The sequence below is a fragment of the Diabrotica undecimpunctata genome, chromosome 4, assembly GCF_040954645.1.
Source record: "Diabrotica undecimpunctata isolate CICGRU chromosome 4, icDiaUnde3, whole genome shotgun sequence".
NCBI classification, from domain to species: domain Eukaryota; kingdom Metazoa; phylum Arthropoda; class Insecta; order Coleoptera; family Chrysomelidae; genus Diabrotica; species Diabrotica undecimpunctata.
The window spans coordinates 76,875,227-76,896,892 of NC_092806.1; the positions used below are offsets into that span (position 1 = coordinate 76,875,227).

General features: G+C 31.5%; 1 protein-coding gene across 2 annotated transcripts in view; it reads left to right on the forward strand.

Moving 5' to 3' along the window:
* The window catches only part of LOC140438280 (uncharacterized), a 58,237-nt gene extending 50,629 nt beyond the window's left edge, over positions 1 to 7,608 (forward strand). For both annotated transcript variants that reach the window (XM_072527976.1, XM_072527975.1), the window contains exon 4: positions 7,304 to 7,608. In XM_072527976.1, the coding sequence (XP_072384077.1) occupies positions 7,304 to 7,310 (7 nt within the window). In that variant the 3' untranslated portion in view covers positions 7,311 to 7,608. The remainder of the gene's footprint in view (positions 1 to 7,303) is intronic.
* The last annotated feature ends 14,058 nt before the right edge of the window (positions 7,609 to 21,666 follow it).

Consider the following 21,666-nt stretch of genomic DNA (forward strand, 5'->3'; position numbering starts at 1 on the left):
GTTCAGGTCTTCAATGATAATGGTGGGCTCATCTGTGTCCAAAATGACATTCAGATCTTCATTGAATATTAGATCATTCGGTCTAACATACGCTGAAAAATTCTTCAGCATATCATTTCCCGTTTTGATTCTTAATATGGTCGCTTCCATAGTGACGAGACCATCTGGTATAGGAATTACTTGGTGTTCGATTCCTTTTTTCACCAGAATGGCCGTGCCTCCTGATGTGGCCCTGTAGTCATTTCTGTAGACATCATAGCCTGGAAATTTAATTTTTTTTCTGTTATTTTAGTTTCTTGTAAAGTTACGATATCTAGTTCAAGTCTGTTGGCAAACTCGTAAAGAGTGTTTATTTTTTTTCAGTCCATTTGAATTCCATGAACCTATTCGTAGATTATCCAATCGGTTAGACAGTTCTGATTACACCAATACTGCCCATTGCGCGTTCTAGACTAGTATTCTTTTCGAACATAACCATGAAGTTATTTAACTGTTCGTTGAGGCTGGCTTTAAGGATTGCTGTTTTAGAATTGACTACGGATTTTGGTTCTTTCGGCTATTGTATTTTCCTGGTTGGTTGTGCGTAGCTGACAGATTCTGTTATTGGTGCACTTATGCATTACGTCCTTATTATTTTTTAATTCATCTTTTACATATATTCTCATGTAGCAGAGATCGGTGACTTTTTTTATTTTTTGGTTGTTTTCCTCGTTGATGGTGACTAGGAAAAGTGGTAGTTGCTTTTTGTCTTCTTTTTTTAATATCATGTTTGATACCTAAATGGTGTCAATACATTTTTTGTTCAGTTCTTTTTGAATGAATTTGATGTCTGTCGTTTCCGACAGTCCTCTTTCTCTTACTCTATTTTATGTTTTCGTTATATTTCTTCAACACTTTAATTATGTTTAGGTAGCCGTGTCTGTCATTTGTTTGAATGACGATCGATCTGCCAGATTTGGCATATTTGTTTGTCGAGCCTATTCCTTCTCTGATGCTTTTTGAAAAATATCTTGGCTTTTTCCATCGTCTTGAGGATGATCGCCGCTGCTTTGGGCGCAGCATTCTTCGGTTGTTCTTTTTCTGCTGTTTTTTCAGCGTTTTGTTTTTATGTCGTTGGTTTGGGAGCAGGTTTCTTTATTTTTTCTTTTACTGTCACAGTTTTCATTTCCACTACAGTGTTGTGATTGTTCTCTTTATCTTGTTGTTTTCTTAGCGTGCCTTTGGTTATGCATGCTTCTTTTCTTCATTTCTCTTTTGTAGTATGTCTGCTTTTCAGCATCACTATTTTTTTGTTTCTTCTATGGCTTTTTTGTTTGTTTTTTCTTTTATTGGAATGTCCACTTCGTTTCATTTTCTTCGGACATATTTGCTTGTCCAGTACTAGTGCTGAGTCTTTTTTGTTCCTGCATTTGTCCCTGCCTTTCAACTGTTGCACTGGTTTTGGTTTTTGTGCGGGTTTTTCAGCTTGCGTCGATTTATCTATTTTATATAAAATTTATTATTTTTTCCATCGTTTCAAATAACTTGTTTAAGTTTTTGAATTTCTAAGACCTTGGTGGTTATCTTTTTCTCAAGCCAGTTGTTTTCTATTTTCTTCCTGCATATTTTTATTTTTTTCCTGCATCTGACGGATTTGATTTATCAGACATTTGTTCGCTTGTTCCATTCTCTTCATTTGCACAACCAATGTTTGCATTGAGTGGGCTAGGTTCGATTCCATCTTTATTCTTCTATTTTCCTTAGTTCTTTAACAAGATTAGTCTCTTTAAAACTACTATCCGAGTCTCCTCCCGGACAGAATTATATTTTTCGGTTCGTTGTTGTTTCGTATGTATTGCAATCACTGTCGCTATTACTATCGTTATGAGCAATATTGATACCGTAAACTGGGGTAACTTTGCTCCACTTTTAGAAGTTATTAAAGGAATTGCGAGGAAAAGTGTATAAACTTTCTACTAGTATTATGTTTTTTTTTAATAACTGATGAAGAAGGTATACAATGTAATTATTGTATGGTATTTTTTATTCTAAAAATAATTAATTACATATTTTTTTTTAATAAAAAGTGGAGCAAAGTTACCTATAGTGTGGGGTAACTTTGCTCCACCTCATAAAAGCATGAAATTTTGTATAGTAACATATAGTTGGAGCAAAGCTAATGGGTTGCATATATTAACCTTGCTCCAAAAATATTATTTGTGCAAAAAAAAACTAAAAAAGAAGGCAGCGTATTCGGCTGAGTACTTCCTCAACATTCAGGGGAAATATTCCGCATTTTCGAAACCCTTCCTCTAAATTAGATTTGATTTGTGGACCAAGCAAGTCCATTACCTTTGACAAAAATGGAGGAAAGTGTTGCTTCTGTATATTAGTGTTGCGGATGCCATCTTCAGTATTTTTCAAAACTGACAAAATTTTTCGTCAGGCTATTTTTAGGGGCCGAAAGAAAGCCAGCGTCAAATGTGTACTGTTTCTAGGCAGACAAATTAAACGATTGTCGTTTTCACGACAGAGTTGAAGTGCATGTACTGTAATATGTGAAGAGAGGTTGTCGTATAGTAATACCTTTTTATCATTCAGCTTCCTAAACATAGGTACCAACTGGAATTCAAGCCAATCTGCAAAAATATTTGCATCCAACCATCCGGAACTGCTAGCGTTGTAACGGCATCCTTTTGGCCCATTCTCAGCCCAAGTAGTCCACATTTTAGCAGCCCGGTAATTAACATAGGATGGTAAAAGTTCACCTTTGCCGTTTCCACCGAACATAATGGACACAGAGGTCTTTGAAGTGTTTCTAATTAGTTCTGGATACTTGCAACCTCTCTTGACAATGACTTTCTTTTTGCCGGGATCAACAGTGAGATTAGTTTCATCACAATTCCATATATTTGTTGGAGCAACGCCGTCTAACTCGACTGCCAGATTTTCGAAAAAGCTTCTCAATATGTTTTCATCAACTCCTGCTCGTACACGTTTAATATTTTCTGCAAAACGTAGGGAAATTTCAGGATGTCTCACCATAATTGTTTTGATCAAATCCTCTCCAGAGAAGTTATCCTTGAAAATTTTGACATCTCTTCCACAACGGTTTAAATAATTTTTGATGTTTTTCAGTTCCCTTGCGTTAGTAGGGAACCCATACTCTCCCATATAAATCGGGCAATTGACAAATTGGTTTTCTTCGCCGGGAGTAAATACGTTTTGCCTCCCTGGCGTTTTGGAATGTTTCCCTTTCAGTTTATTTAAAATGGTCCTTCTTGGAATCTTATATTTTTCTTCTGCTCTTCTGTGTGAGATTTCACCTCTTCTTATTTCATTTAAACACTCTTGTAGGATTTCTTGTCTACTGTCAGCATAGCGCCGTGATCCTAGTACTGTTTTAGGTGTTCTATGCATATCTGTAACAAAAATATATATTAAACATAATATATATTTCGGGGTAACTTTGCGCCACTTTTTTGGAGCAAAGTTACCCCTAGTCACCTGATAATTTGTAAAATTAGGTTAGAAAAAGAAAAGTTTATCATTTGTTCATTTATAAGTCACAATTTAGTAAAAAAGTTGATAAACAGTATACACTTAACGCATACACAAATACTTACTTGTGAGATAATAGCACAACTTTCTACACACACCAAATTTTATACGTAGTTTTTACCGAAGTTTTTACACCACCACCTTCTCGACTCGCTGTAGGCATGTAAATGGAAGAGCAAGTCGATGCTGCACATTGGAAGACTTTGTCAATAGGCAATCAGTAAAACGGCGACGCATGTTTTGTGAAGACGGTTTTTAATTCATAGGTAAATTAAAATGAAACTTTTTTTAGTAATGGAGCAAAGTTACCCTGGCAGGGGCAAAGTTACCCCTGTTTACGGTAGTCATTTCTAAGTCTACGTCATGCACACTATTGTCTACTTTATTCATGTTTAACTCTAAATTTGTATCTGATTACCTAAATTTATGTGTTTATCAACATTTATTTCATTAATGTCAGAGTTATGCACAGTATTTTTGTCTGATGTACGTGAATTTATGTTTATGTCAGCATTTAATTTATCAGTATTCAAATTTAAATTTAAATCTGCGTCGATGGACTTAGATTATCTGTGTCAGACTCTGTACAATCTGAATTTAAATTTAAATTATCATTATTATTACAATTGTTCAAATATTGTTATATCCGTTATACAGATCCATCCAAAAGTTCAACAGTACAATATTTAAACTCAATTCCATCATGAGTATGTACACAGCTGAATTAATAACGATAATGGAAGCACTACAATATTTATCTAATATAAATCTTTCAAAGTTTATAATTATTTATAATGACAGCAAAAGTTCTTTAAGTAAAATTAGTACCATTAATCCTAAATCAAAAGTAAATTACATTGAGCTATATATAATAAATAAAATTAAAGAACTTCAGCAACAAGACAAAACTGTTAAGTTAGCATGGATTAAAAACCACTGTGGACTAACTGGAAATGAAATAGTGAATGAATTGGCAAAAAACCAATAGAAATATAGAATAAGACATATTCAAAGAGCTTAAGAAGGAACAGAAAGTAAGGTATATTAATGAGAATATAAATACAGCAAACCATTACCGAGCAATCAGAAACCAAATTAAGGATAAACCTTGGTTTTCTAAAATGTAGTCGATAAAGGATATGTCAAGAACTATATGCAGAATGAGATTTAACCACTGTCTTACACCATCATGTATGTTTAAAATGAATCTAGCTGATAGTTCACAATGTACTTGTGGTCTGCAACAATGGTCAATTTTGGACTGTTCTCTTATATACGATAAGGCTAATAATTTTTTTAATTCGCTATATTCTTTGACTGATGTACACCATTCCATCAATTTAAACTATTTATTAACATTAGAAAACAATGAGTTTTTATATAGATTATTAATTGTATAAACATGTTTTAGATATTAAACTCAAATTGTAATTGTAAATATAGAGTAAGGATTTCTTTGTAATTTATTAGAATATAAAAAATATATATATAAAAGAATATAATAGAAAAAGAAAATTAAAAAAATAATAATAAATAAAAAAATAAATTAAAAAAAATATAAGAAATAAATAAAAAATAAAAAAAAATAAGAGAAAAAATGAGGAACTTGAACAGTCTATAGTAAAGTAGCTATCGAATTAAGTAGATAGCTACATAAATGTTTGCTGTGGAACTCTGAGGACCAGAACTCATCATCTATTTTATAAATAAATTACGAAAAAAGCACCTAATAGAAAAAAACTAGCAGGAATTAACATCCAAGATCTGAAAATAATTAGAAATCTTTAATGGAATCAGACAGCAAATCTCAGAATTGAAGGTGAGCACACTGACTATGTGAAAATCATGCGTGGAGTCAGGCAAGGCTGTATTTTTGTCTCCTCTAATCTTCAGTCTGTTATCTGAAAGAATATTTATCGAAGCTTTGCACCAAATTGAAAAAGGTATTCTACTAAATGATTACCGGCTAAACAACATCAGATATGCAGATGACACCATAGTATTTGCTTAAAACTTAGAAGACCTACACGTTCTTATGAACAAAATCACATATTATAGTCAACAATATGGACTTAATATAAACTTAAAAAGACAAAGCTTATGATAATAAGCAAGAAAAGGATAACAGAAGGTCTACGTCAATCAATCTCCTGTACAAAGAGTGACGCACTGCAACTACCTCGGCACCATAATAAATGAAGAATGGACCAACAACCAGGAGATTAGAGCACGCATCGGAAAAGCTAGGTCCACCTTCAATCGGATGGGGGCTTCTTCAAGAGTCACAACCACTTTCTTAATACAAAAGTAAGAATGCTGCGATGCTAGGTCTTCTATGTCCTTTTTTATGGTGTTGAATCATGGATCTTGAACGAAGATATGTGCAGAAAACTGGAAGCATTTCGAGATGTGGCTATATTGAAGAATACTTAAGATCCCGTGGACTGACCGAGTCACAAATGAGGAGGTACTCAGAAGAATGAATAAGAACCGAGAGGTACTGACCACCATCAAATCTCGAAAGTTATAATTCTTCGGATATATTATGCCAAATTAATGCAGATATTCTTTCCTTCACGCCATCCTGCAAGGAAAAATATTTGGAAAACGGGGTCCAGGAAAAAGAAGAACATCTTGGTTAAAGAACCTCAGAATCTGGTTCAATATAACATTTGTGCAGCTTTTCCGCGCTGCTGCAGATAAGATAAAGATTGCCATGGTGATCGCCAATATTCGTAACGGATAGGCACATCAAGAAGAAGAATCCAAGAGGTGTCAAGAGACCAAGAAGACGTCCAAATTTAACCTGGAACTATGAGCTAAGGAAACAAGCCGGTAAAAAATCGCACAAAAAAGCGAATTTTAGACTATCGTGGGAAGAAATGAAGTATGACTATGTAAAGGCACCATAATCGGTAGAATATGCTGAGAATGATGATGATGATTTATTTCTATTGTATTCATTAACACAAATGCATATGACTGCTAGACTAATGGGTTTATCAATAGACTTCAACGTACAAAATCATATGTTGTTTGGTTTACGATGCAGGAGGTGCAAAAAATCAAAACCTTGACAAATAGAATTAATATCATATTTTTTCAGCGTTTAAGTATACGATTTAGCTTTTCGGGATATTGTTGTGTAACACAAATAATAATAATTACGCCAAGTTTGGAAGGGTTGCATATGATATGCATAGTGTACTTCAAAAAAATGTAACTTAACAAAAGTAATCACAAATAAGGTTGTATCGAAAAAGTGTTACCTAGAGTTTTTTTTAATGGTACAGACTTCTACAAACCATAGATTTTTGGGTTGTATAACAAAGAATGAAATGCTGTTTGCAAAATTTTAACAGCACAAATGCTGAAAAAGTTATAAAGGAAAAACTTAAAAATTTTGAAAGGGATGAAATATTAGCTACGGTTATTAGTTTTATTATGTCTGTTATCCTTAGTGGCACACCTTCAATACATCATAGGTTATATAGTTTTACTGCGTTTTTTATTAAAAGTGACAGTTCCTCGTCTTACTAACTAATATTTAATTAAAAAAATTACTTGAGGACATTCTAATATATTAGAAAATGGTATATTTATTGAACGAAAAATTATTTAGAAGTCGTCTGAAGGATCATAAGTTGAGGTGCCTATGAAGTTAAAATTAATGGGGACTAGCTCCTTTAAGATACATGGAACATGTTTATGTTTAATGTTTGATGTTCTACCTCTTTTTGTATTGACATTTTTTTGGTTTTAGGTCATGAAGACGAAAGCGAAAGTATTGAAGAAATTTATAGATCCCCAACGACTTCTGGACTAAACCGTTCTAGAAGTCCTCGAAGAATAATTTTAGAAAGAACTATTTCGCACCCTACAGATGGAGATTCAGTCAGTACTGATTTTAAAAGTATTCTGGAAAGAACTAATAGTTAAATTGACATTTGTTTGAGTTAAATGTTTAAAATATTTTTGTAAAATTGTTTATTTATCAAAAAATATTTAACGTTTATTGTTAGTATATGAAAATGTTTTAATAATATTGTTAATAAAGCTAGTTTTTTTACTTCTCTACTCTAAATGTAACCAACACATTATAATTTTGGTGCAACATAATAATAGAATAAAAAGGCAATTTTATTTTGATCAAATAAAAATAGATTTTGCTTTTGACTAGTCAAAAGAACGCCAGAAACTAAATATATTGGATAGTATATCTTATATACTAAAACGCTAAGCCCTTTTCTTGTCCACCACTTTACTCAAAAACCATATTAGATAATTAAAATATTTTTTCGGAATATTATTAGTACTACGTATGATATTTTCAAGATATACTTTTGGTACAAAAATTCACTTCCGGTTTTGAGATGACCGGAAGTTAAAATTTACTTTAAGTTTTAGACCCCACAATGTATATATGGATCGAAAGGTCTCGTCGAGACGAATCTAAATATGTACTTCCGGTTGCGATCCGACACCGGAAGTGACCCGAAACGCGCATAAAACGTCAAGATAGAGCAAATCTGACACCGGATTCGTGATCAGCATGCAAAATTAACTGCTAAATGATATCCATGTCGACATTTGATGAACTAAAAATTGCATTCCGGTTTTGAGGTCGACTTACGGTTTCGTTTTTATTAGTCAAATCAATAGAGAATTCAACGTAGAGTTCAAAAATGTAAGTTCACGAAATTATCATTTATAGTTTTTGAGTTATAGATAAAAATATTTTTACTTAATTTTTCTCGCAAAATAAAAATTTCATTTAAAAAACTCGATGTCGAGTTGGTCCGCTAGTTTTACATCTATATTATTACGAGATATATAAGGGCCCTCGCATACTATCGATTTATCCACGACCAAACAGTTTAAACTAAACTATATAGTTATGTAGGGTGAGCACACATTTGATAGTTGCATGGGAGATTTCAATGTGTCATCATGTTTTATTACAAAAGATAACTAGCTTGTGCATTACTGTACATTAAATATAATGACAAAAGGAAATGAAAATTGTATGTAGGTACATCCCATTCTAAGCGTTTAAGGATGTTTAAGTTACATAACTTAATATCCTAGTAGTTTATCATCAAAAATGTAATTAAAAGTTAATTTAACTATATTTAAAAGGTTTTTACCCATGTATTTAGTGACTTCAAACATGTAAACCTAGAAAGCAATGATGATGGAGTAGTCATTCCGAAAATGTTCTGTGATGTAGCGCGATAGGGTGTTTATATTAATATACCTTTTATAAAGGATATTTTTTAATACAAATTTTTGTGATTCATGGTATACAGCCAGCTAGAGGAATTCATTTTCCTTGTGGAGAGGAAGAAATGTTATGGGGGGTTTAAATGTCCGTCAGTACTTGTCATTTTATTTTGTTTTCCCACAAGGGTCTGTCCCGTGGCAATACGAACAGGTTTAAAGAACTGTTATGATGTATTTTCGGTAATTACCATCCGAATACTATTTCTAATAAACGATTGTCAGACAACTGTTTAGTTAAGTATATGCACGAGGCCATCTTTAGGCTTGTAAATTTGAAAGATTTTAGTACAAAGTTTATTTTAAAATACTTAAAAAAAATAACAGCTAAACAAATGAAAAAAGTATATTTATTGTAGTCAAATACTAGCCTTTATTTGAAACTTTTTAAGATTTGTTTAGAAATATCGAAAACGGAAAGAAATCAAAACAAAAGACTGTATCTAGAAATGTGTATTAAAACTACACAAAATACTTGAAACAAAAGGAATTGAGAATCTAAGTGCTATATACAGTAATCTTCTATTAATCAAAGAATCTTCATCTTTTACAAGGATGTTGTTTTTCTTCCGGTCTTTCTCACCTACATGAAATCTTACATCACGTCTACGTAAATTGTAGTGTTTGGTGTTTTAAGTGTAAGAGAGTGGTGCATGCTCTTCTGATCTTCGTTATATATATATATATATATATATATATATATATATATATATATATATATATATATATATATATATATATATATATATATATATATATATATATATATATCCTGATGTCTTAAGTGGGAACCCAGTCTCGGATACTCCTATAAACAAATATTTTTCATTACCATATTTCAGAGATATCACTCCGGGGTTAACAAGGATTCTGAAAAGTGTTGAAAATAGCTTTGGCAATAATAATAACAACATTAAACTTAATGTGGCTTGTAGATCAGCCCTAACAATTAATAATCTTTATTCTAAGATAAAAGATAAGACTCCCATAGATAGGCTTAGTAATATTGTCTACAACATTCCATGTCTCTCTTGCAACAATTCCTACATCGGTCAAACATCTCAATTATTGAAATCACGTATTACACTACACAAAAGTGATTCTCGACTTCACCCTGACCGTTGTGCATTAGCCAAACATGTCCATTCCACTGGTCATCTCATGGACTATACTAACACCACAATTCTCCACCGTGAGAACAATAAATCTAAAAGAGAGTTCATTGAAATGTCTTATATTTTCCTTAACGATTTCTCCATTAATGTTAACAGTGACATCAAGAATCTAAGCGATATATACCACTTGTTACTTAAATCAGATACCAAGAACAACACTATATCACAGATAACTAACTTGACTGATATATCCATTAACAACTAACATACCTTTATAATTAATTTTCATTAACACAAAAAAATATATAACATTCCCTTGCTTTTCTTAGATACATCTCAATAAGTTGCAATAATACATGAACAATATAATATAATTAAATAAAGTAAATCAAAATAATATTTCCCTATACTGGGATTTAAATTCATTCGTTTTTTACCAATGAACCTTAACGACATAAAGATTCATAAGAACAATGAAGTTGTCAGCGCTTGCGTTCTGGCTAAAACAGAACCTCACTTTTAAACTATCTAAAAATCAAAAATTTAGTTATTGCCGACAATTCAAAGAATTACCTCCTTTTAAATGTGTTACATTGGGTTTTTCGATTAACCTTGGGTAAGCCTTTACGTGCAGGGCCGCCGCTACCATGTGTGCCAAGTGTGCATCGCACACGGGCGGCCAACAATAGGGGCGGCCAAAAGCAGTCCACTGATGATAATACTTTTTTAAAACGAAAATAAATTCAAATAATTAAATAGTAATGATTCAGATAATTAAACTAACTAAAGATAATGGGCAGGACATGTAATACGCAGTAACGACAATCGCCTTATAAACAATGTGTTCTGGGAAAGGCCAGAGGGAAGAAGGTCTGTAGGGCGGCCTAGAAAAAGATGGAAAGATGCAGTCAAAGAAGATCTAGAGAAAATGGGAGTGCGACAATGGGAATTACTGGCACAGGACCGACAAACATGGAAGGCAATAGTAAACGCGGCAAAGACTCACGAAGAGTTGTAGCGCCATTGATGATGATGATGATGATGATTCAGATAATTTTGTGAACTCTAATATTCCAAACAATAATAATTATTCAGTACGTGATAATTAGACTTCGGCAAATATGCATATTGCATATTTTGCATATTGTGCATATTTTATGCAAATATTTCATATTTTGGCATATTTGTATAAAAGTTTGCATAAAGTGCATAAAAGTTCAGATTTTTATACTGTATTTGAAAATTTTTAAACATACCAATTTATTTCAATTCTTGTATAAAATTTTGTAGTCATTTTAATCAAGAAATGATCTAAGTACGTAATCTCTACAGGTACAAAACATTTACAATTTCAAAGAAGATCAATTTAAGTAGCCCTCAACATTCTTAGAAAGTCTCGGTCACTGAGGCATTCAGTTATTGGATAATCGCTAAGGGTTCGCTCATTTGCATTTTATGATCTAATCCTAAAAACTTTCTACAATTTATTGTATCTTAACAGCAGGTAAACGGCTAATAGTTTTGTTCCTAATTTAGGGATTTTCCAAAATCTCCCAGTTTATTGAATTAGGTACCTAAACATTTCTAATTTGATGCTCAGATTTGTAAATTATTTTTGTTTTGATATTCAAAGCGTAAACACTCGTTGTGCGTAACAAAAAGGAAGATTGTGATTTTATAATGCCTAAAACAACCAGTGCTTCAATTTGGATTAAACCTTATAAAGAGCTGTCTAAGGATATGGGAAAAATCTACTGTTCAGTCTGTGGCAAAATTGTAAGTATCTAATATTTTCTATTAAATATCTAATATTTCATACATACAGGGTGTTTCCAAATGACACTTACAACGTTTGACTGTAGATACTTCTCGAAAAATTAAACAAAACGATATAGTTAATGAGGGGTCAAACTTATTTACTTTTCGAGATACAGGGTGTTAAAATTAAAAAAAATTAAATTCTTTTAGTTAATAACAACAATAACTTTAAAACCAATAAACGTATTTACTTGAAATTTAGTACTCGTAGGTTGTTTTTAAATGAAAAATAGCTTCCTTTAGTGAGAAAAATTGTCCATGGTACAATACAATGGTGTGTATTTAGAAAAATTTTTCACCTTTACTTTTTTTTATGAAGTCAGCTATTCTAATACACAATTATTTTTATTGTAATTGAATTAACAAAAAAAAACTTTTGTTGAATTTTAAAATAAGTTATATGATGTACTAATGGTTAGTAACAAAAACTAATTTGTGGATTAATACTGCATTTAAAACACTTAGCGAGTGTTTTTTTTCCAAACCAGTTATTTGATTAACCAAAAACACCTTGTATATTTTTATATTTTAAAGGTTGGGTTAAAATAAAGGTTTTTATTTTTATTTATAAATAGCATGTGAGAAGAAATTTCAGATAGACCAACATGTGAGAACTGCTTCACACATTGCAAAAAAAGGAAAGATAGGAGGAAAACATCAAACTTCAATGGCTAAATGTTTCCAATCTACTTCAAAAAAATTAGATGAGCAAGAAACTTTTAATGAAGACTTGTGTCGCGCATTAGTGTCTGCAAACATACCGCTTTCAAAATTAGCAAATGTAAATTTTAGTTCGTTTCTAAAAAAATATTGCAAACTTAATGTTCCAAGTGATCGGTCTCTAAGAAGAAATAATGTGAACGGGCTATACTCGTCGGTGTTAATTAATATTAAGGAAAAAATTGCAGATAATTATTTTTACATATCTGTAGACGAAACCACTGATTCTTCAGGAAAGTATATTGCTCATTTATTGATTGGTGTTCTTAAAGAAGATAGCTTACCAAAATCTCATCTTATTTCATGCCAGCAACTTGAGAAAACAAATGCTTTAACAATTTCGCGTTTTATACAAGAAACATTAGCAACTTTTTTTCTTCCGACAACTATTCCTTCTAATAAATTACTGCTTATTTTATCGGATGCTGCTCCTTATATGGTGAAAGCAGGACAAAATTTAAAAATATTTTTCCCAGATTTAATACATGTTACTTGTGTAGCGCATGGATTAAACAGAGTTGCAGAGGAAATACGAAAAAAGTTTCCTCTTGTAAATACCATGATATCCAGTGTCAAAAAAGTATTTCTTAAATCTCCTATAAGAATTCAACTTTATAAAGAAATGCTACCTAACATTCCTCTTCCACCACAACCTATTTTAACGCGATGGGGAACATGGTTAGAAGCAGCTAATTTTTATGCAGATCATTTTGTTAAAATAAAGAACATAATTGATACGTTAACAGATGAAAGTTCCCGATCTCTTTTGGATTCTAAACAGACTTTTCAGAGTAACTTGCTTCAACAAGAACTTTCATTTATAAAATCAAATTTTAGTTTTGTTCAAAAAACAATTACTCAGTTAGAATCACCAAAACTGTCATTGTTCGAAAGTACAGCATTAATAAAAGAATTTGCGTCATGTTGTCGGAACGTTAGAGGTAATATTGGAAAAGATATTTTAAAAAAATTTGAAGCTACTATGGAAAAAAATAAAGGTTACCATATTCTTTCTGAAGTAGTCAGTGTTCTAGCTGGAAATATTTCGGAAACAATTAATTTGGAACCAAATGTTTTGGTTAGTTTGAAAAATGCTCCCGTTACATCAGTTGATGTTGAACGAAGTTTTTCCATATATAAATATATGTACTCAGACAGAAGCCACAAGTTTTTGTTAGAAAATTTTGAACACCACTTGGTCATTTATTGTTACCATAATTCTAAATAAGTTTATTCATACTTAAAAATGATGTAGTTACTTAAAATAAATGTAAATCTTAATGAACAGTAGGAAATATTTAGTTATGTACACTTTTTTTTTAAATAAAATTGTTACTATTTTATGATTTTTTTATTTATTTGTATGCATATTTTGTAAAATATTTGCATATTTTCGGGTAAACACGTGCATATTTATGCGCATATTTTCTACATTTTTATTTGCATATTTGCCGAAGTCTAGTGATAATACTTAAATGTGTTTCATTTATCATGTATACCTACTTCTTTTTTTCATCCTAATCTAAAAAAAATGTCAGAAAATATTATTTATTGTATGAACTGCCGCCCTTTTGTAGGTCCAGTCATAAAGCAGTCTCGGGAATACTTTTTAATTCAAAGCGGCTGGCGGCTTTCGGACTTCAGTTATTTGAGATTTCACACGTAGATACTTTACAACAATTTAGGCAAGTGGTTGTAAAGTTTCTGTTATAATATTGTTCCTATGGTTATGTTAATAGATGGGTTATTATGTCTTATGTTCAGTCTTAGTTGAGAATTCGATGAATTTAGACACGCTTTTGATAGACGATTTTGTTTGTAAAATATAGTACTGTACCCGTTTTTTTTGCACAGTAGGTACTGTATTTCGAAGTAACGTCGAGATCAGAGCAATTTTATTCGTATACGCGTTACGGCTACATATTATTTGGAGAAACGTTATTTGGACCACTTATTTGCAGTGTTTTTGGATTTATTTTGTTAAATTCGCCCGGCTTCGTTCCTAAGTGATAATTTCAAAATGATTTGATGATTTCAAAGAAAAAGAAAACACCTTTCAGGTTTTTAATATAGAAAAATAAAAGCGGCAAAAACTGAGGAGAAAAAAAACTTAGCGGTGCACTGGAATCATTTTTGATGAAAAACATACATGAAAATATAGAAGACTCGGATATAAATTTAGGACTTTCAACTTCAAGCAAAGTCCAAACCACAGAAAAAAGTACCAAACAATTGAATATTCCTGCGGATAGAGATGGATGATTTAATGACAATAATAGCGATAGTGCGAGTACTAGTGCTGAAACGCCTGAACCTGAAACCACCAACCAAGACAGAACAATTAATGTTCCAGTTAATCTGGATTGCCGTGTAGGAAGCTCAAGCATATACTTGGTTTCAGATGATCCTGGAAAATGGCCTGCAAATATGAATCCAAGTGAAGTTCAATTTGTTGTTGAAAATTTTCCTCAGCAAATTACAAAAATTAACTTCCCCAGAGATACAAATAATAGGAAATTTTCAGAAGACCAAATTCATCGCCCGTGGTTACTTTACTCATTATCACTAAATAGTGTTTTTTGTGCACCTTGTAAACTATTTTGTTGTGATGAAAGCAGCCGACAATTACTTAGTGGAATTAATGGGGTAAGTGACTGGCAACATTTAGCAGTTATTTTAAAAAGACATGAATCTAGTGCAGCTCATATAAAATATTCTCAAAAACTGTTTGAACTATCTACAACATTAAAAAAAGGATTAACAATTGACTCTGCTCATCAAAAATTATATGAAATGGAGAAAAAACATTGGGGCGCACGTAGAACAAATAACAATTGTAGTGAGATGTGTTTCTGCTTTCTGCAATGTTATCTATTGAACATGAAGTGTGTGCGACATTAGACATTAAAGATATTGTCAAAAAGTTTTCCGAGACGAAAAAGTGCGTTTTTAGTTTTTTTGTGTGTTTATGTTTCTATTCACGGTTTATTTTAATTAAATGGACGTTTAAGTTAGGATATTAGGATATACATATTCTGGACGTTGGATCATGGTTATTAAATTAGGATAATGGACGTTTAAATTAGGATATTAGGATAGGATATTAGGATATTAGGATAATATATGGACGTTGGATCATGGAGATTAGTCTAAATGTTCAAGTAAATATTTATTTATTTACAAATTATTATTGTTATATTATGCATCTTCTGCACATTTCTTTAAATAATAGTATGTATGTCTAAAGTGTTGGAAGGGGGGCAGCAAATATTAAGTTGCACACGGGCGGCCAATACCTTAGCGGCGGCCCTGTTTACGTGTCAAGTTCAAAGCTACCATACATTTCAAACCTTAAAAAAAAACTTTTTTTGCACATAGTAACAAAAAACACCACTATGTTACTAGCTAAGTTTTTTAATATTCTAACTCTACAATTCTAAGTTACGGTAAGATCAATAATGTTTTAATAGATAATATATGGTAGCTAATTATAATTTATTCTCTTTCAGCCCTGAAGAAGCCAAATTAATTCTCTTTGGCGAAAACGTTCGGCGAAACAATTGATACACATTAGAGTCTTTCTTGCAGATTTCCCCAATATTTAAGGTTTACTATATATATATATATATATATATATATATATATATATATATATATATATATATTTAGCTTTCGGAATGGTTTTATTCCTTTTTGAAGACACTGTAATAAGAAAAATATGTAAATATTTATAAAATATCACAATTCTTCAGTGGAACTTACTAGACGTTGAGATTATTTATAAAAGCATTGACACTCAACATTAATAACACACATATAAAATATTAAATAATGGACAAAATACATTCTAAAATTTTTAAAATTTAGGTAAAGATAGTAAAACTTAGTTTATGGCAAAGGAAAAGAACCATACAAAACGTGTTTTCTTGGAAATGTGTTGCATAAAATCTAGTACATCTTGCATCAATAAAAAGTCTGACATAGATAAACTGAGCAACATTTATTGTTACTTACTGGAAAAACATCCAAAATATAATAAATATTTACCTGTACATAAATTAGACTTGTATGCATAACATGGTGCATACCATTAAGACAGGTTTAAAAATTAAAAAGTAAAATCACCCAAGATGGGCCTCTAGTATTTCTTAAAAAGAAATATATTATTAAGTACACCTCATTACTTTTTAATCATAGGGTTTTTACTCTCTGTTCTCTATGTGTCAGAGTTAAAACACACCAGTAAAAGATGTCATAAACTAAGTTTTACTATCTTTACCTAAATTTTAAAAATTTTATGTAGCTTGTCGATTATTTTATATTTTATATGGGTGTTATTAATGTTGAGTGTCAATGCTTTTATAAATAATCTCAACGACTAGTAAGTTGCACTGAATAATTGTGATATTTTATGAATATTTACATATTTTTCTTATTACAGTGTCTTGAAAAAGGAATAGTGTCTTGAGAAAGGAATAAAACCATTCCGAAAGCTAGACAAAAAGTCAAAAGAGTGTTTCATTAACATCCAGGCCAATTTTCTGACTACAACCCTAATAAACTGTGTTGTTTGTTTATATCGACAGTCACTAATATCCAGTATTTCTTAGATATATATATATATATATATATATATATATATATATATATATATATATATATATATATATATATAATAAAAATATACAAATAATAGTATCAAAAAATTTATTGCTAATATTAACAATATTGTTCATGTTTCTTTGATAGCACCAAACAAGGAACCATCAACAGAAATGTTTCTAGCAACTGGTAGAAATTAAGGAAAAGAAAAAAATTGTGTCCCTTCATGTTTAGCTAGACGAATAGTTTGAGCTATTTTAAAAATGTTCTTGTCCCAATCTTTATGATTATCTTGAATAAAAGATCTGATTGTAGCAACAATCGTCTTTTTCTTTCGTTTATTAGGATTAATCTGTGGGAAGTATTTAACTTTGTACCAAATTTTTTCTACCTTGTATTTCTCCATAAAAGTTTTGAAATTTTTTGTAACATGTTGTTTTCCATTATCAACTGCAAAGATCTGTGGTACACCAAAGAAAACTTAATTTTTTAACAAATTTGAGAATAGCTTTTAAAGTAGCATTAGCCAAAGGATGCACAAACAAACAAAACAAACTTTGTAAACCAGTCAACAACAACCAAAAGAAAACGATTTTTATTTTTAGACCTATGATATGGATCCAGTAAATCAGCAGATAGAAACTAAAAAGAAAAATGTATACCACGATATTGTCTAATAAGACAAGCTGGAGATAAGTTACTAGGATTACAAGAACCACAAACTTCACATTTATGAACATAGTTCCCAACAAAAGATCTAAGTTAAGGCCAGTAATAAAATTCTGAAATCCTTTTGCAAAATGTTCTTCCAATATGGAGAAGGAACAAAAAATTTTCATTTTGGAGTAGAATTCGAGAATTTAGACCTAGAGAAAATATGTTTAGAAAGCCGATAAGGTTTAAAATCTTGAACTTTAAAAGCAGAATATAAATTAGGATTATCTGTTACCGTTGCTCCATATTATCATATTTTTATACCAAGCATCTATTTTTAAATTAAATAAATTGAAGAGAGAATTGTGAAAGAGAGTCAGCTACTACATTTAAAGAACCACTACGATGGACAAGAGTAAATTTGTGACAAGACAGTTTCAATATCCACCTGGCAATTCTAAGAGAAGGATTCTTCATGTTATTATAACCACTGTAATAAGGAGTGATCTATAATAACACTTACATCATCACTACCCTCAATATAGTATGCAAATTTTCCAATAGAAAGCAAAATTGCTAATATTTCTTAATAAAGACACCACCGACAGCAGAGTCACTTACATCACAAGGAAGATTGAAATTCTTGGAAAAATCAGAACTTGCTTGAAAAGGAGCTTTTGTAAAAACCTGTTTAATTTTATAAAAAGCTTCATCAGCTTTAGGAGTCCAAATATTAGGTTGACCTTTCTTTATGCCTATCAATAAGTCAGAAATGAGACTGCAAATAGTAACAAAATTGTTTAGGAATATTCGGTGGTAACCAATTAAGCCTATCTACCTACGGATCTGGGTTGTATTTGTTGGTACATGATATTCCAAAATAAACTGAACCTTATCAGCATCAGTTCTTAATCCTTAATTATTCGCTAGAAATCCAAGGAATTGAATTAAAAATCTGTAAAACTTTCATTTATTAAAGTTACTAGTGATATTTGCGTTTTTGAAGCGTTTGAATAACATTTTTAGAGTTTTGATATGTGTATTAAAATCTGAAGTAACAACAATAATATCAATAAGACAATAAAAAAACATTAGGTTCTAAAAAAGGATCTATAACTGAGTCCATGACTTTATACATAGCTTAAGCGCTATTATTAAGACCGAAAGATAAATCATTGCTATAAAATAGACCTCTATTTTGCACAGAAAAGGCAGTTTTCAATTTAGATTCATTATTTAAAGGAATCTGATAAAAAGCCTTTTTAAGATTAATGGAAAATATGAACTTAGAACCTCTTACTTTAGAAATAATCTATTATTTAAAGACATAGGATAACTATTAGGAACTGTAAAAGAAATAAGTTTCCTACCATCAAAGCAAACTTGATGTGAACCATCTTTCTTTGGCACAAGCCATAAAGGAGAAGACCACAAGTACTGGTAGTTAAGGTCTATACCTTAAGTTTAAGCATGTCATCAACTCCAACATTTAAGACTTTCTATATAGCATGAGATAGTGGGTACTGTCTCTGCTTAATATGTAGGTTTAGCATTAGCAGTATCTATATGATGTGTATATTGGTATGTTCTACCAATGGATGTGTAGGACGTATCCTTTAAACAATTTAATGATTAAATTGAGTTGAGATTGCTGAATTTAAGAATGATATTCGGAATTAATAGTGGTATTTACTACACCAGCAGATAAATATGTAGCCTTAAATAAAAAGTTGGAGAAGTTTAAAGAAATTTAAAACAAATTAATAAAATCCTAATATCATTTAATGTCAAGTAGAAGGAACTTCTAAAACTTTAAATGATTAAGTTTTAGTTAATAAGGTAACAGGTAACCAAACATATTCTTAAGTATTGTGAATGTTTCCATTAGATGTAGTTACTTGAACTGAACCATCATAAATAAGAGTTAAATTAAGCTTTTTATGCAAAAATAAAAAAAAGAGAAGGCAATAATGCTAACATTACTGCCACTGTCAAGATGTGCAGAAATTGTATAATTACTCAAACAAATAGAAATATATGTCTATTGTCATTTGTATGAATATCTAGTAATAGACCAGAATTTAAATGTACTTTTAAGTTCAAGGAACAACTAGAAGCAAAAGAAGTACTAGAAGAAGGTAAGGGTTTAGGTTGTACCAAGGGAAAGTACATATATCAGTTTCAGATATTAATGAAGCAGTTGAAGAAGTAGTAGTTAAGATTTTTGAACATTTAAATAAATAGATAGTGATATTATTCATACCGTAACTATGAAAAAATCTACCTCTTGGGTTTAGAACAAATTTGAAATTTATGACTTTTCATGTTACAATTCGAACATGTGATAGATGAAGAAAGAGACTCTACAGAAAAACTAAATTTACTGCGAGAAGAAATAGAAAGAGCAGACTCAAATCTCTTTCAGTATTTTAAGAGTTGCAAGATTAGCAACTGTGTCTATGTGAGAGCCTTAAGATAGTGAGACAGAAGATCATTTATAATTTCATTAACCTTTTCAGGTTCAGGAACTGACTCTGATTAACAAAGTATTAAAGATTCCATAATGGAAATACATGTTGATACAGGTTGCCTAAAAATTTGTTTTATGGAACATATGTGTTCCCACAAGTCTCTTTTATAATTATAGGTTAAATAAGCTTATTTTAAAGAAATAACCAAATCAGACCAAGACTATCTCCAGAGGCTCTTCGAGTATACCACCTGCTTATAGTATGTGATTGTTACTACCATATTATGTTCTGGGTAAAAAGCAGAATCCATCTCCTAGTTTATTGCTGTCTCACAGGCCATATTCTCCGCTACAAGATCTGATTTACGTCCTTTACCAATTTTGGCATTAAAATCGCCCATTAAATATTTGATTTCTTCGTATGTTAAACTTTTTAATGTTACACTAAGCTTATCATACATAATTTCCACTTTATTGTCATATTTTCTTTCTGTAGTAGGAGCATATATCTAATGTGTTACGTTAATATTAAATATAGTGATGCGAAGCTGTAAAATCATTATTCTTTCATTTATTGGGACAAAGTTGATGACATATTTTTCGAATACTACTCCATTTCTAAGCTGTGGGTCGCCGTTTTTATTCCCACTAAAATACAGTATACCATCTTTGTATCTGCATGTTCCTGAAACAGGTCATCATAATTCGCTTACACCAATAAGTGACAATTTTAAGTGTTTGGCGTCCTGAACAAGATTTTCAAATTTACCGGAAGCATTCTTCTTTTCATGGCGCCGTTTTCTTTCGAAGGTTGACGATCCAAATGGCAATAATAGTTTTGGAAACTGCTGCGCGAAATATTCTTTGCAGAATTACTGGCAAGATCGCCCTGATTGGGACGCAACATCAGCACGTTATTCACCCGATCTCTCATTCACGCACAATTTTCACGCATTCTAGCATTTTTTCACTATGACTGAATTCTTCTCTCTCTCTCTGTTCCTCCCTGTTCATGTTCAATCTCACCCCTTCTAATTCTGTCTGATCTTCTTGCTTGCTCCTGGGCACCCTGCCTCACTTCGGGTCGCCGTTCTTCTTGTTCCTTTTTCTCTACTGTTCTCCTCATCATATGTCTCTGAACTGCTCTCCATTGCTCTGACTACCTAAGTATCTCCTCCAAAAGTCCCGTGACTGATTGCACCCTACTTCCTAGCTCTCTCTCAAGAAAGCTCCTCTCATCTATCCATCTATCGCATTCCAATATACGTTGTTAGACAGTGTCTGATATTTCACAATACAGATGTTTGTCATTTTCTATCTTTCCAAATTTGTTAAGGTATGTCCTGAAACAACCATGTCCTGTAAGTATCTGCGTCAGAAAGTAATTCAAACGCCGGTGCCCGCAACCAATGATATCAGTCAATCAGGCACCTTCTCTCTCGTAGAGCCTTCATTACCTCTTTCCAT